At 34.1% G+C, this 16,191-nt stretch overlaps 1 protein-coding gene across 4 annotated transcripts in view; it reads left to right on the plus strand.

The window, feature by feature from the left end:
• LOC132125187 (transmembrane protein 117) overlaps nucleotides 1-16,191 on the plus strand; it is a 65,337-nt gene that overhangs the window by 31,402 nt on the left and 17,744 nt on the right. For all 4 annotated transcript variants that reach the window (XR_009426863.1, XM_059536465.1, XM_059536464.1 and 1 more), the window contains exons 4-5: nucleotides 10,008-10,107; nucleotides 13,553-13,650. Coding sequence is in view for 3 of the 4 variants with exons in the window: in XM_059536465.1 (XP_059392448.1) it covers nucleotides 10,008-10,107; nucleotides 13,553-13,650 (198 nt within the window). In the remaining variant the exon portion in view is untranslated. The remainder of the gene's footprint in view (nucleotides 1-10,007; nucleotides 10,108-13,552; nucleotides 13,651-16,191) is intronic.

The following is a 16,191-nucleotide window of genomic DNA, read 5'->3' on the forward strand; positions in this document are numbered from 1 at the left end:
TGTGAGAGGGGGCGGAGCCAGCATTAAGCTGCTTTAACTCGTCAGTGCTCAAGGCGTCCGTTCCAGGCATACATCATGCGCTAATTAAGCAGCGTTATTTAATCAAGACTGCTGCACGCATGCAGATCGCATTACTCACGGCCAATTAGGACACGCTCAGACACTCTCATTTCCAAAACAGCACTGCAGACAGTGAGTCCCACAATGCACTGCAGCAATAGTCATCCCAGTTTTACTGTAAACACTTCATTAATGTAAGAGCAGACGTGGCCATTTGTTACTTGAATTTTGCATCATTACTATTATTTTTTTTTTTTACTGTAGATGATTTATATTTGCATCTAGTGTGCTTTATATGTAATGCATAAGATATTTATGCATGCATGCATTAAATTATACATCACATTTTAATCATATATAACTTAAGCATATATATCTTATGCTTTATATATGTGTAATATATATATATATATATATATATATATACATACATTTTGTAAGCAACTAAATTATATGCTAATATATATATACAGTATTACAGTATATACATACATATAATATGTGCATAAATAAAATTATTTATATAATTTGTTTTTATTATGTACTATATTATGTATATGTACTGCCTGTTATGTTATTTTATTTTCTAAATTGGTATTTATTATCATATTATTTAAATTTATTATCAATTTTGAAGCACAAAGAGGTTTCCTTTCCTTTCCTTTGTTATTCCTCCAGTTTTATCTACAGTGGCTAATGAACCAAAATTCTTACTTCTGGGTCACAAAATAAGATTAGGTGGACGTCTTCATTGGCGTATAAGAGTAAATCTCTATGTCATCTGTCTATATTTATGTGTTTCTGTTTCAGTCCACCACTTGCAGATGGACTAACTGGGCTGAAACCGAGCTGCGGTCGCGTGTAATTGAAAACGCCGTGTAAACACACACACACACACACACACACACACTGAAGCATCCTGTTTGGCTGTCTAGATAAATGTTGAGGTCCTGAAGGTGATGTTTGTGAGCCGGCGGCGCTGACACCTCACCACATAATCAATATCTGCCCAATAGATCCACACTGCACAGAATAGCTCATTTCTAAGCAGATATTTGAAGGTCGTGGGCTCGCCGAATCCACTGACCGTGACCTTTCACCTTCGACCTTCACAAAATGAAGAGCAGGTTAGAGGACAGGATAGAGCTCATCTGTTTTATTTCACCAGCAGAAGAACATTACATTTCATTTTAATCAATATCCTGTGTTTCAGACCAAACCTAATAAATCAGTCGTGCTCCCAGATAATTGTTACGATAAATCAAAAATGAGTGTCTAGGTAACGGCTTTTCATCTACGATTATTAGACTATGTAGATCTGAGTTATATTAATATGTCAGAATGACACATGACATGTTATTTAATATTGATAAATATGTGTGATTTGATCTGGAGCTTCACTGGACATTTCACTCAACAACAAAAATGATTAAACAAAGCATGATTAATATGTAACAGAATGAATTACATATCCATATGCCATGGTACATGTGTAAAAAACATGCTAATACTATGGTACATATAAAAAAAAAAAAAAAAATCAATGGTACATCAAAGAAAGAAAAAAACAGCGTAATACTATGGTGCATACGCAAAAATATGGTATCACTATGGAAAATAAAAAAAATAAAAATAAAACATGCTATTACAATGTAAAATGTTCTACAAACAGCTTAATACTATGGTGCATGTCCAGCAACATGGTATTACCATGGTACATGTCAAAAATTATGATATTATCATAGTACATGTTTAAAAACATAGTATTACCATGGGACACGTCCAAAAACAGCTTCATATTTTGGTACATATCTAAAAACATAGTATTACCAAGGTAAATGTTCAAAAACATGGTGTAACCATGGGACATTTCCAAAAAAAAAAAACCGTGGTATTTCAATGGTATGTGTCCAAAAAAAAAACAGCGTGATACTTTGATACTTTTCCAAAAATATGGTCCAAAATATGGTTATAGGTTCATCTATATTTATAAAAGAGAGAGAGAGAGAGAAATAAACAATGGTGCATGTCCAATAACATGGTATTTCAATGATACAGGTCCAAAAAAACATCATAAAATTATGGTGAATATTCAAAAACACAGTAATGACATGTTTACAATAACATGGTATTTCAATGGTGCATGTCCAAAAAACTTCATAATACTATAGTGAATGTCCAAATACATGAGAATAATATGTTCAAAAAACTCAATGGCACTCAAGGGGCGAGTAAATCACAGAATTTATTTTAGGGTAAACAAAACCGTTTTAACTGGGTCAAGTTTTTTATGCATTTGAAGCCGTGAACCAGAGAATCAGTTCGGGGAAGAAAAGCAGTTTGACTATGTAGGCCAGGGGGTGTGGCCTGTGCTGAAGTGGGCGGGGCTAGTGATATATCATGGGTCAACCCATCTGGAGACGAGCCGCTTCCGTTGTTACCATGACAACTGCGGAACTCCCCTGGGATTAACAGATGCACATATAGGCCGAATCATACATCAGGAAGTGACACGTCGTGTAAGTGTGTGTGTGTGTGTGTGTGTGTGTGTGTTTGTGTGTGTGTTACCCGCAGCCAGACTAACTGCTCAACATGATCATCATGTTAAGTGCTGCTTTACAAGTTGGTGGAGCCATAAATCAAGCAGTTTCTGCACTAGTAGCTGTCTAATCTAACAGTCGTTGTCGCTTATAAAACTTTGGCAAATCTTGCCTTTAGTCTGGAATGCGTTTCCCTCAGGAGATCCGCAGAATCTGCATAATTTACATTTGCATTTGTGTGTGAGGAACATTTACTAATTCCTCTTAATAATCAGCTTGCTTAATTCTGTTTCTGGCTCTCTCCACCGCTGCAGTTCCGCTTTAAAACTGCAAACAGAAACTGGTCTAAATGAGAGCAAATAACAGCACTGACATTTACACGTTCATTGATTTGCATTTGTTCATTTCACATGTACTTGTTAGGGTTTGTGTTTTAATCAGGAAATGCACATTATGGAAACATGGCAACCTGTTTGACCGTTGCAATGTGAGGCATTTCAGAGTTATACAGGATATTTAATAATGATAATAAATAGTGCTGTCAAACGATTAATCACATTCAAAATAAAGGTTTTTGTTTACATAATATATGTGTGTGTATTTATTATGTATATATAAATACACACACAATATATATTTTTAAAATATTTACATATCTATACGATAGATAGTATCATTTAACTTAATATCCACTTATTATCATTATTTATGCTATGTTCAATTCAAATATTTTTTTCTAAAGCTACTTTTTGTGATTTGTCTAATAATCATGACAAGCATCTTTTGTGGGTAATTTCTCTGCCAAAAGTGATGTGTGATTCATTTGCGATTAATTAGATGAATTAATTGTCACAGCATGACATTAGATTACAAATTATAATTGCTTGACAGCCCTTATATTAATATGCTAAAGTAACTCAATAAACTAAAACTAATCAATAAAATAAATAAAATAAATAAAATACATTCTATATAGACATATATGAATGTACATGTCCTCCGGACTTTAAGAGTTCTAGATGGGTTCGTGTAGAGAATGTGATGCCCATCACTCGGCCTGATCGTAATTCTGTCCCGTAAGTTGCCAGTGAGGCTCAAGGAAGCGTTTTAGGGTGGATTTCAGATTTGTGGTTCCTGAGACGTGTCTAATTAAAATTCAGTTATGCCTCAGGAGCCGGTGAGGATCTCACAAACATCTCTAACTGCGGCCCTGAAAACACACCAAAGGCACATTGAGAATTTAAGCAGCCACTGCAGTTTGAAATGGTCAAGTCATGACTGAACTTCTGTTCTCTGTGAGACTGGACTCATTAGCAGTCGCTCGGGAGCATCATTCATATTAATTCTCACGGCTGACACACTTATCCCGGGAATACCGGCACATCCAGACACATCAGTAATCCTGTCACGGACCTCGCTGACTTCCAGGAACGAGGGTCCACACACCTGATGTTCCTCCCTCATGAGGACCGCTCGTTTCCGTCAATGACGGCTGGTTTTGTTGATTCAAATCAACTTGTGCAGCTTATGTGACCTCATTTTTTAGCAGCGTGGTTCATTTTTCATAAACTGGGCTGCTGTAGCACTATAATTAACAGAAGAGGCTCTGGGGAATTGTTCGGTTGAACCACATGTGTACAAGCAAGTTGTTGAACTCTTTCGTTATTTATATATATAGATGTGTGTGTGTGGTTAGAATTAATAATCAATCTGCTTACTGTAATCTGGGGGGAAAAATACATTTTATGTTCAAAAAAACATGGTATTAGTATGGGAGATGTTTAAAATCATTGTATTTCTATTAATATTTAAAACTGCATTATTACTGTGGTAAATATAAAAAACCAAGGAATTTCAATGATATATGTCCAAAAAACATTGCAATACTATTGTTCATGTCCAAATACATGGTATTTGCATGGAAAATGTTCAAAACATGGTATGACCATGGTACAGTAAATATATGAAAAACGTGATATTTCAATGGTATTTGTCCAAAGAACATGGTATTGACATGGGAAATCTTCAAAAAACATGTTAATACCAGAGTAAATTTTGTGTGAAAAACTGGTATTATTGAGGTAAATATAAAAAAATTACATCAAGAATACGTTGTATTACCATGGTAAATATTCAAAAAACATAGTATTTCAGTGGTATATGTCCATAAACATGGTATTGACATGAAATCTAAAAAAATAAATAAAAACATGTCACCATGGCACATGTTCAAAAACATGGTAATACCAGAGTAAATGTTCAAAACTGTGGTATTGACATGGTAAATATAAAGAAATGTCATCAGAGTAAAAAATAACAACAACATGCTATTACCATGCCAAATATTCAAAAGAACATGGTATTTCAATGGGATATGTCCACAAACATGGTATTGATATGGATAACCTTCAACAACAACAACAAAAAATGTTCAAAACCATGGTAATACTAGGGATGGGACGGTATGAAAATTTAATATCACGATTATAGTGACTAAAATTATCACGATTATCAATATTATCACGGTTTTGTTGAAACGAGATGAAAGTGTTCAAAAATAGTTGATGCTCACACTGAAAAAATTTCAGCAAGTTTTATATTTAATAATCAAAAACAACTAATAAACCAAGCAACTCTATGCACTTAATTTAAAGAAAGATTAAATTCTGTGGCATTTCCTTCCTTACAATGAAAAGTGTAGAAGCATAGAAAAGCATAGAAAAGTCACTGACTTTCGCCATTCCTTCTCGAAAAAAAACAAAAAAAACATTGTGCGCTGCGCTTGCGTCAGACTGTTGCTGGCTGGACATGATTTAATAGTGAGTTATTAAAACCGCGATAATCAAACACGGTTTTAATGATAATTCATTTTTAAACGATATTACTAACCTTCAGCACATTTTATCACGGTTATCAATAAAACCGGTTATCGTCCCATCCCTAGGTAATACCAGAGTAAAAACTGTGGTATTATCATGGTAAATATATATTTAAAAAAACATGCTATTACCTTGATAAATGCTTGAAATTATATTTACATGATATATGTTCAAAAGATATTGTAATACTGTTATGTATGTCCACATACATGTATGTCCCATACAAAAATACAAAAACATGGTATAACCATGAGAAACAATGGGAAATTGGGAAAAGACATGACCATGGAACATGTCCAAAAACACTGTAATACCTTGGTACCCATGATGAATAAATGAAGACCTGAGAGACGCTAATCAGAGAGCAAGTGAGAGTGTGTGTGTGTGTGTGTAATACTGTAAGACAGCACCACCCTACACCAGTCTCTGTGTTACATACTAACACAGCCGTGAGCGTCTGAGGCGCTGGACTGCATCGGATGCTTCTCGTATTATTGATTAGCTCGATGCCCTTGGTGAACGACTCCCAGCGGCTGGCCGCCTTCCACAACCGCAGGGTGTTTGAAACCGACTTAATGCGCCAATGAATCTTCGTTCTAATCAAAGTGGCTTTATCGGCGTGGAGGGAAGGTGATAAGTCGTGGTCTGGACATGCGCCCTAATGATGGGCAGTAACGAATGGAATACAGATTCAATCTCACGCGCCATGTGGGTCATGCATTCGTTTGGTTTACAGATTTGTGTTGATTGGACGTGCTAATGAGCATGAAAGCTTATTTACAGGATAATGGTATTATTATCCTTAACAGCAAGACCAAAGAACCTGGGTGGCGGCAATCTGCTCGTTCTGACATTTGTGCGCAAGAAAATTGGCCTTGTTCTGTGTTACCCTCCGTCTGTAATCCACAAAGCGACGTGCATAAGAAGATTAACGAGTTTGTACCTGTTCAAGGCCTGTAAACACTTCTGACGGCATAAAAGCTGCGTAAAAGAGATTACATTCGCTAGCTGTCACAATGTGTGAAGGCTTGGCTGTGTTTTTATTTGCTTTGGATCATTTTCTGGAAGCCAGTCGTTCCCTGAATGTATTGTAAAGGCCTCTGAAGTGTTGCTGATGATGTTAGCATGTCCTGACTGAAACACTCCATGCATCCAGCAGATGTCAGGTCAGATAAAAGCTTCTGGAGAAGATGCAGCTGAAGTTGTTATACTTCATGATCAGCTGTGACATAAAACATCAGACTGACCAGATCAGGTCTCTTACCATGGAAATGGGCAAAAACATGCTATTACAAATGTCCAACAAACATGCTAATTCAATGGTACATGCCCAAAATAAAAGCAAGGTGGTACTGGTAGATGTCCAAAAACATGAAAAAATTTGATATCACCATGGTAATTGTTCAAAGAATATTAGATTGCATTGGGACATGTTGAAAAACATGGTAGTTCCATGGTTCAAAAACATAAGATACATGTCCAAAACTCATGGTATTACCAGTTTAAGTGTTCAAAAAATATGGTATTACCATGATTGTTCAAAATAAACTTGATATCACCATAGGACATGTTCTCAAAAAATGGCAATACAATGATACATGTACAAAAACGTGTTTATTCAATGGTACTAAAACATGGTATTAACATAAAAAATATAGTGTAGGACATGTCCCCAAACATGGCAATACTGAGGTACATGTTCAAACAATGTGGTATCTTAAAGGGTATATTTAAGATATAATCATAATTAAATTCAATTCAAGTTTATTTGTATAGCACTTTTTATGATGCAAATCATTGCAATGCAACATTACATAAAATTAAGTTTTTATAATATTTAGTAGTAGCTTATACAGTCACCTAAAGGATTATTAGGAACACCATACTAATACTGTGTTTGAGCCCCTTTCGCCTTCAGAACTGCCTTAATTCTGCGTGGCATTGATTCAACAAGGTGCTGAAAGCATTCTTTAGAGATGTTGGCCCATATTGATAGGATAGCATCTTGCAGTTGATGGAGATTTGTGGGATGCACATCCAGGGCATGAAGCTCCCGTTCCAGCACATCCCAAAGATGCTCTATTGGGTTGAGATCTGGTGACTGTGGGGGCCATTTTAGTACAGTGAACTCATTGTCATGTTCAAGAAACCAATTTGAAATGATTTGAGCTTTGTGACATGGTGCATTATCCTGCTGGAAGTAGCCATCAGAGGATGCCCATTAAACGATGCCCAATTGGCACTAAGGGGCCTAAAGTGTGCCAAGAAAACATCCTCCACACCATTACACCACCACCAGCAGCCTGCACAGTGGTAACAAGGCATGATGGATCCATGTTGTCATTCTGTTTACGCCAAATTCTGACTCCACCATCTGAATGTCCCAACAGAAATCGATACTCATCAGACCAGGCAACATTTTTCCAGTCTTGAACTGTCCAATTTTGGTGAGCTTGTGCAAATTGTAGCCTCTTTTTCCTATTTGTAGTGGAGATGAGTGGTCCCCGGTGGGGTCTTCTGCTGTTGTAGCCCATCCGCCTCAAGGTTGTGCGTGTTGTGGCTTCACCAATGCTTTGCTGCATAACTCGGTTGTAACGAGTGGTTATTTCAGTCAAAGTTGCTCTTCTATCAGCTTGAATCAGTCGGCCCATTCTCCTCTGACCTCTAGCATCAACAAGGCATTTTCACCCACAGGACTGCTGCATACTGGATGTTTTTCCCTTTTCACACCATTCTTTGTAAACCCTAGAAATGGTTGTGCGTGAAAATCCCAGTAACTGAGCAGATTGTGAAATACCAGACTGGTCCGTCTGGCACCAACAACCATGCCACGCTCAAAATTGCTTAAATCACCTTTCTTTCCCATTCTGACATTCAGTTTGGAGTTCAGGAGATTGTCTTGACCAGGACCACACCCCTAAATGCATCGAAGCAACTGCCATGTGATTGGTTGATTAGATAATTGCATTAATGAGAAATTGAACAGGTGTTCCTAATAATCCTTTAGGTGTGTGTAAGTGGTGACTGTCAGTTTATGTTCATATGACAGGAATTTTCAATATTAGTTAGTTGGGTATGTTGTTCTTAGGGTTAGCATCATCTGAGGATCTCTGAGGGTCAGCATCATCTCTTCTCAGGTGTTCTGGATCCAGACTGGAGCTCGTGTAAATCCTGGTTACGGCAAAACCAAGTAAAATTAATAAGTTTAACCCAAGCTAAAGAATAATAATGCGCATTTGATCAGATTGAACTGCAATCACAAGTTATGAGATACATTATACGAATGCTTGGCGAAAGAGATGTGTTTTTAATCTAGATTTAAACAGAGAGGGTGTGTCTGAACCACGAACATTATCAGGAAGGCTATTCCAGAGTTTGGGAGCCAAATGTGAAAAAGCTCTACCTCCTTTAGTGGACTTTGCTTTCCTAGGAACTACCAAAAGTCCAGCGTTTTGTGACCTTAGGGTGCGTGATGGATTGTAGCGTGGTAGAAGGCTAGTTAGGTACACAGGAGCTAAACCATTTAGGGCCTTATAGGTAAGTAATGATAATTTGTAACTGATACGGAACTTAATAGGTAGCCAGTGCAGAGACTGTAAAATTGGGGTAATATGATCATATTTTCTTGACCTGGTAAGGACTCTAGCTGCTGCATTTTGGACGACCTGTAGCCTGTTTATTGACGAAGCAGGACAACCACCTAGAAGTGCATTACAATAGTCCAGTCTAGAGGTCATGAATGCATGAACTAGCTTTTCTGCATCAGAAACAGATAACATGTTTCGTAGCTTGGCAATGTTTCTAAGATGGAAGAATGCAGTTTTTGTAACATTGGAAATATGATTTTCAAAAGACAAATTGCTGTCTAATATAACACCCAGATTTCTGACTGTAGAGGAAGTAACAGTACATCCGTCTAGTTGCAGATTGTAATCTACAAGATTCTGTGTGGTGTTTTTTGGTCCAATAAGTAATATCTCTGTCTTATCCTAATTTAATAGGAGAAAATTATTTGTCATCCAATCTTTTACATTTTTAACACACTCTGTTAGCTTAGATAATTTAGAAGTTTCATCTGGTCTCGTTGAGATATATAGCTGAGTATCATCAGCATAACAGTGGAAGCTAATTATTTTCTAATAATATTACCAAGGGCCAACATGTATGTTGAAAATAGCAGAGGACCTAGAACAGATCCTTGTGGCATTTCATATTTTACTGGTGATAAATGAGATGACACCCTATAATAATAATAATAGTAATAAAATGTTATACATCCAAAAAAAATTTTTTTCAATGGTACATGCCCAAAACCATTGTATAAACATGATAAATATTCAACAATCATAGTATTACCATGGTAAATGTTAAAAAAACAAACATATTATTACCATAATAATATGGTACATGTTCAAAAACCATGCTCCAGAAAACAATGAAAATTGTGATATGTGATATGTCCAAAAAACATGATCTTGTAATGGTCCATGTCCAAAAACACACTCTCAGCGGTGATCTGTCTGTACAGGCCTCACATGGTGACGGAGTACATGGGCATCAGGAACGAGAGCTTCATGAAGATTGCTGCTGTAGGAACGTGGATGGGAGATTTTGTGACTGCGTGGATGGTGAGACTCAAACCAGAACCTGTTTAAAGTCAGCATGACATGACATTCCAAACCAGGTTTCCTTTCATCATTCATTTTATCCGTCAGGACTGGATTGTAGAGAAAAGAGCAGATTGATGAAGATTTACGAAAACTTCAGAGCAGGGTTTCCTGAGTTTGTGATAAGCATTCATAATATATATATATATATATATATATATATATATATATATATATATATATATATATATATATATATATATATATATATATATTTTTTTTAATAAAAAGTCAAAATAAAACGTATTTTAAAAGATGAAATATTGTCATAATGTTATATATTAAAAAGTAAATAAATAAACTGGTATTTAATTTTTATCTGATATAATTAGTTATTTTATGCATTTTTAAACTGACAAAAAGGGAATCACTCATCTAGAATCACGTCCACTGATGAATGTTTCCCAAATAACACAAAGAGCTTATATTAAAGTAAATGTGGTGGATTTTGATTTATTTTGTCTTTGGCAACTTTAAATCAGCATGAAATTTTTTATGAGAAATCGTGACCTTGACGAACCTTTCCCGCGTCTGACGAGCCACTGAAATGTTTCTGTAATTATTTGTTGGTAATTGACTCTGGTTCCCAGAGGCAGCGGCCTTACGCAGAGAGAATGTGACTTTAGAGATCACCTGAACCAACAAACTCTTCATTCTGCCCCCAGATACAAGCGCAGAAATACTATTACTATATTCCTTACAGGTGCAACTCTTTTACACCCAGTGAAATTAATAATACTTGAAAAATATGATTCATATTATGTTCATTCTCACTGGAAGCAATTAAGGACATATTCCGTCACGATGCGGCAGCTTCAGCCTGTTTGTGCTTTACTTTAAAATACACAAATCATTTTACATATAATGGTTTTGTATACAATTGCGTAATTTTAAATTATCATATTTTGAAAATTATTTATTTATAATTAATGTTTTATTATATTCTTTTTTGTAATTTACAAAGACAGACATTTAGACCAAGTTTATTAGTTTGTGAAAAGCTAATAACTGATCAAGTCATGAGAAATAAATAAATAATAATACTAAATTCGAATTTCTTTTTTTTTTTTTTTTTACAAATAAAAGCAGTCAAAATAAGTTAAAATAAAAGTTTCAATATTTCCATTATAGTGACTTTACCCTTTTTTCATAGTGAAAAAAAAATACTAATAAAAAATCTAAAATGCCACAAAAGACATTCTTAATGTAGAACATTTAAAATAAAAAGTCAAAATAAAACATTTAAATATAACTTAAACACTTCAGTAAAAATATTTACACTTTACCATGCTTTCAATCTTTCAATCTTATTTTGCTAAAATATCACAATCACAAGTTATCTTTTGTTTATCTATTATATATAATATATATTTTAGTTTTTAAATTAAAAAAACAATGTTTAAAAATGTTTTAGGTGTAATATACATTTTATAAATATATCTATGTACTGTATATAGAATTTTTTTCTAAATTAGCATATATAAATAAATAAATATAAATTGTATACACACACACACACACACACACACATATATAGTTAAATAACTTCTTTTGATCCCATGTTGCCTTTCAATGCTTCATTAAAAGTGGAATTATTTAAAGATCACTTCACAAGAGTGACGGTCAAACTGACAGGTGTCACTCAAACTGATAGACACTCTGTGTTTACGTCAGCGTATCTTTACTGTCAGTTTCTAAACAGTGTTATAGACGTTGACAGTTGTGAAGATAAAGCACCCATCGACTCTGAAGAGAGGTTTTCCCAAGTTCACTGAAGGACACACAGCAAACAAACATCCGACGTCAAAGTGTGTTTCTCGCTGACACGCCAGCGAGGTGTACTTCAGATCAGTGTGTGTGTGTGTGTGTGTTCGGTGCATTAGTATTCCTGTGTTCAGACTGCAGGGATGAACAAGTGAGAGGAGAGGAGGAGAAAAGCGAGGGATGAAGAGCGATTGGAAGGTTGAAGGAGCGTCTAAAAGTGCTGAATCGAGACCATTAATTCAGTCCTTCATCTGCAGTTTTATTTCACTTTCTCCTTCCCTCCTCACTGCTTTCAGTCTTTCTCCTGTGAAGGATCAGATCAGGTCCCTGCGTAGTGTGCACACTCCCTAGGGCACAACTCTAGTGCACCTGACAAACCATCATGTAAATAAATAAATATACCTTGATGTCATACATATTTTAAATGTTATAATCTTTATGAATTTATTTGTTTTTACATTTATATTAATGTAAAGGAACATGACGTGTTTTATTTTATTATTAGTGAAATGTTTAGTGGTAATTGCAGTTTTTAATATGTTAAATACATTTTAATATTTTGCATGAAAATGTTATTGATTTGAACATGAAATGCAAAAAAAAAAAATGTATTTAAAAAGAAAAATCACACACACATACACAAAGCAAAATTAAAATAACACTGATCAGATATCATTTACATTATGTATTTCAATCATGCTACAAACATGCTAGCAACATGCCAGTAACCTGCTAATCATGCTAGAAACATGTTTGCTACATGCTAGTAACTTGGTAATCATTTTAGCGACATGCTAGTCACTTGCTAATCATGTTAGGAACATGTTAGTCACTTGTTGATCATGCTAGTAACATGCTAATTATGCTATAAACATGCTAGCAACATGCTAGTCACTTGCTAATCATGTTAACGAGATGCAAGTCACTTGTTAATCATACTAGTAACATGCTAGAAACATGCTAGCGACATGCTAGTTTCTTGCTGATAATGCTAGGAACATGCTAGTAACATGCTAATCATGCTAGCAACGTGCTAGTAACCTGCTAATTATGCTAATGACATGCTAGTATCATGCTAGAAACATGCTAGCGACATGCTAGTAACTTGGTTATCATGCTAGTGACATGCTAGTCACTTGCTAATCATGTTAGGAAAATGCTAGTAACATGCTAGTGATATGCTAGTGACATGCTTGTACCATCAAACTTTTTCAAACTCTCTGGTCAGGCAACAACTGCTTAAAACCTTCAGGCTAGACTTTCTCAAGCCAACCTAAAGTTTGTCTTAAAAAACTTTTTTGTCTAGTCAATACATAATGTTGAAAAAAAATAATGTATATATATATATACGGAACATACATAAAAATATTTTAAAATATTTATACTGTGTGTGTCACTGAGAAACTTAGAATTTTTGTTAATATTTTTAAATAGATTAAATTTGTTTATGTTCTCTAATTTTAAATTTTTTTTACTTAAAAATAAATAAAAATAGATAAAAAAAAATAGATGTGTTGAACTTTATTACATATATGTTTATTACATATAGCGTTTCTTTATTGGCATTTGACTCTTTTATGACTCTGAGCTCAGTCGCTGTGAAAGTCAATAAGGAGTGTTTGTTTGTTTGTTTGTTTCCAAGGTGACAGACATGATGCTGCAGGACACTCATTATCCAGACTGGGGCCGCTGCGCAAGACACTTGTGGAGACGGGGACACAACCGCATTGTTTTGTTCTGGTGAGATGATCATGTGATCGGGTCAGAAACAAACAATCAGACTCCAGACTGAAGCTTTATCCACTCCAGCCTCAGAAGAGAAAACACACACTGTGTATGGAAGCACGATTAATAATATAGGTTTCATTTGTCTCAATCAAAAATGTATTAACAGCTTGTGCCAGCGCAAACCGTCTTTTGCCGTTACAATAGTAGAATTTAGTGAAGAATTAGTCATGGACAGAGTTATTTTTGCGCCTGACTTTATTGGACATGCATTTCTAGGAGTTTGCCTTTCAGATGTAAAAATCTGGGAGGAGCGTATTCAAATGAATCACGCAGCAGGATTTACTAACATTCGGTCTCATCAAATTACTGGCATTTGTGCCTTTATTTAACGCTCAAAAAAAGCATGTCGCATCTGTGTCGTCAGTAGATCACCTGATTATTAGCTACTACACTCACTTTTGCTGGACCTGGTATATTGTGTTTGTCGATATGCAAATGAGATGCTAATTGCATCGGTGTTCTTTAATTTGCACATTGTCAGAAAATCACCCGCAGAAATTTTCACGCCCATCAGAATGGTTTTGGAATTGAGCTAACAAGCTAATTTGCCTTTTAGTAAATTTAGCCCTTAATGCTAAATGGCTATAGCGATTTTTAGTATGCAATTATTTAAATTATTTAAAAAAAAGTTTTTTTATTTAATCATTTGATTTTATTTACATGATGTAGTTTTATTTGTAAGCCATAATTATTTCTTAATAAAAACCTGCGCAATGAATACACAATAACGATATTATAAAGAAATAATTAAATAAAGTTTAAAAATAAATACATTTACTAGCAGATTTTGAATCATAAATAAGTTTAATGTTTTTACACAATCACATTACAATGCCATTTTTGCAGTTTTAGTAGTCACATTAAATTATTATTATTATTATTATTATATAATAATAATGTTTATTGTAATAATTATTAATATATACTTATTCATATTATTAATATTATTATTATTATAAATACTTTATTATGTATTAATTAATATGTTGATTTTATTTTAGAATTAGAATGTAATGAATACAATTATAATTATTAATATAATGTTCATTTGTCATAATCAAAACTAAATGTGCTAATAAATGACTTGCTGTTTTTAATATGCAGTTATTTAAAATATATATTTAAATACTGAATTATTTTAGTTTTTAATTATTTGTTTAATTTACAGTAGCTATTTAAGTTTTAACAGTAATATAATTATAATTAACAATATATTATTATGTATTATTTATAAATATTTTTAAATTATAATTACTGTCATTCCTTGTGAATTTGAATAATTCTTATTATTATAACATTTAAATATTTAATACGTAGTTTGTTTGTAATTGTGTTATTTACAGAGTTTAATTTGAACTGTGCACAAAAACATTAATTTTCTTTCGAAACACCTGCACTGATGAATCATTCACAATGATAAGGGCATGATTAAGAAATTTGTTAAATATATAATATTATCAAAGCCAGTTAAATGCAGGTTTATCCCCAAAACAACAGTCCTGCTCATAAAAGGAGGATTTGGAGACGCTCCAGACGAGGTTTTGATGAATAATTAGTGCTTTTACAGCCTCTGGTCAGTGTAAACATGATTCTGCGCTGATTTTGTGTGCTAATTAATTAGACTGAGGTTTGAAATAATATTAATAAATCGTGTTTTTATCCATGTCTAAGTATGCCAAAGGGAGTTAGTCAGTTGTAATTGTAGTTCTCTTACATTAGGAATGAGATTTGAGTGTGTGTTTGCTGGTATTATGGGTTGAATGGTCTGAAAATGTCCTTGTGGGAATAACAAACGCCGTTAAACTGCGTGTGAGTTAATAATGTTATTTCAATGCTTGTTTGCCTTATCAGCACGTTTAATTAAAGACTAGCACAGCAGAAAATCAATCAGCGCCGCTGTGTTTGTACGTGACCCAACACACACTTTGACCCTGAAAACACACTCGACAACGTGACCTTTGACCCCGATGCACATCACAGCCATTTACTGAAGCTTACTTCGTCCATTCTCACTATATCTGCATTACTTCAGTACAAATATAGAAAGAAAATCAAAGGAACAAGGTTAATGTACTTTAGAAGCAGGAAAGTGTGAGATATTAAGAGCTAAAACATGAAGTAAAACAATATATATATATATATTTAAAGTTCCAGTAGTTAGCATTCATATTATATCAATATAAATTATTAATATGATTTATTTGTCTTATTATTAATGTAATGTTTAATTTGCCATAAATGTTGGGGTAAATGACTATTACAATTTTTATTATGCATTATTTAAAAAAGTGTATACTAACTATATTTTAATATTTAATATGCATTTTAATAATTACAACGATAAAATTTACAACATCTAATTTTAAGTGTAAATGAGATGTATTTCAATTAGGAAAACATTGATTAATTATTCACAATGACAGCATTGTGAAGTTAACTAAAAATATGTGGAAAAATCTCCCAGATGAAAAAGATGAATTAAAACACATTAAG

Source organism: Carassius carassius, chromosome 43, assembly GCF_963082965.1.
Source record: "Carassius carassius chromosome 43, fCarCar2.1, whole genome shotgun sequence".
NCBI lineage: Eukaryota > Metazoa > Chordata > Actinopteri > Cypriniformes > Cyprinidae > Carassius > Carassius carassius.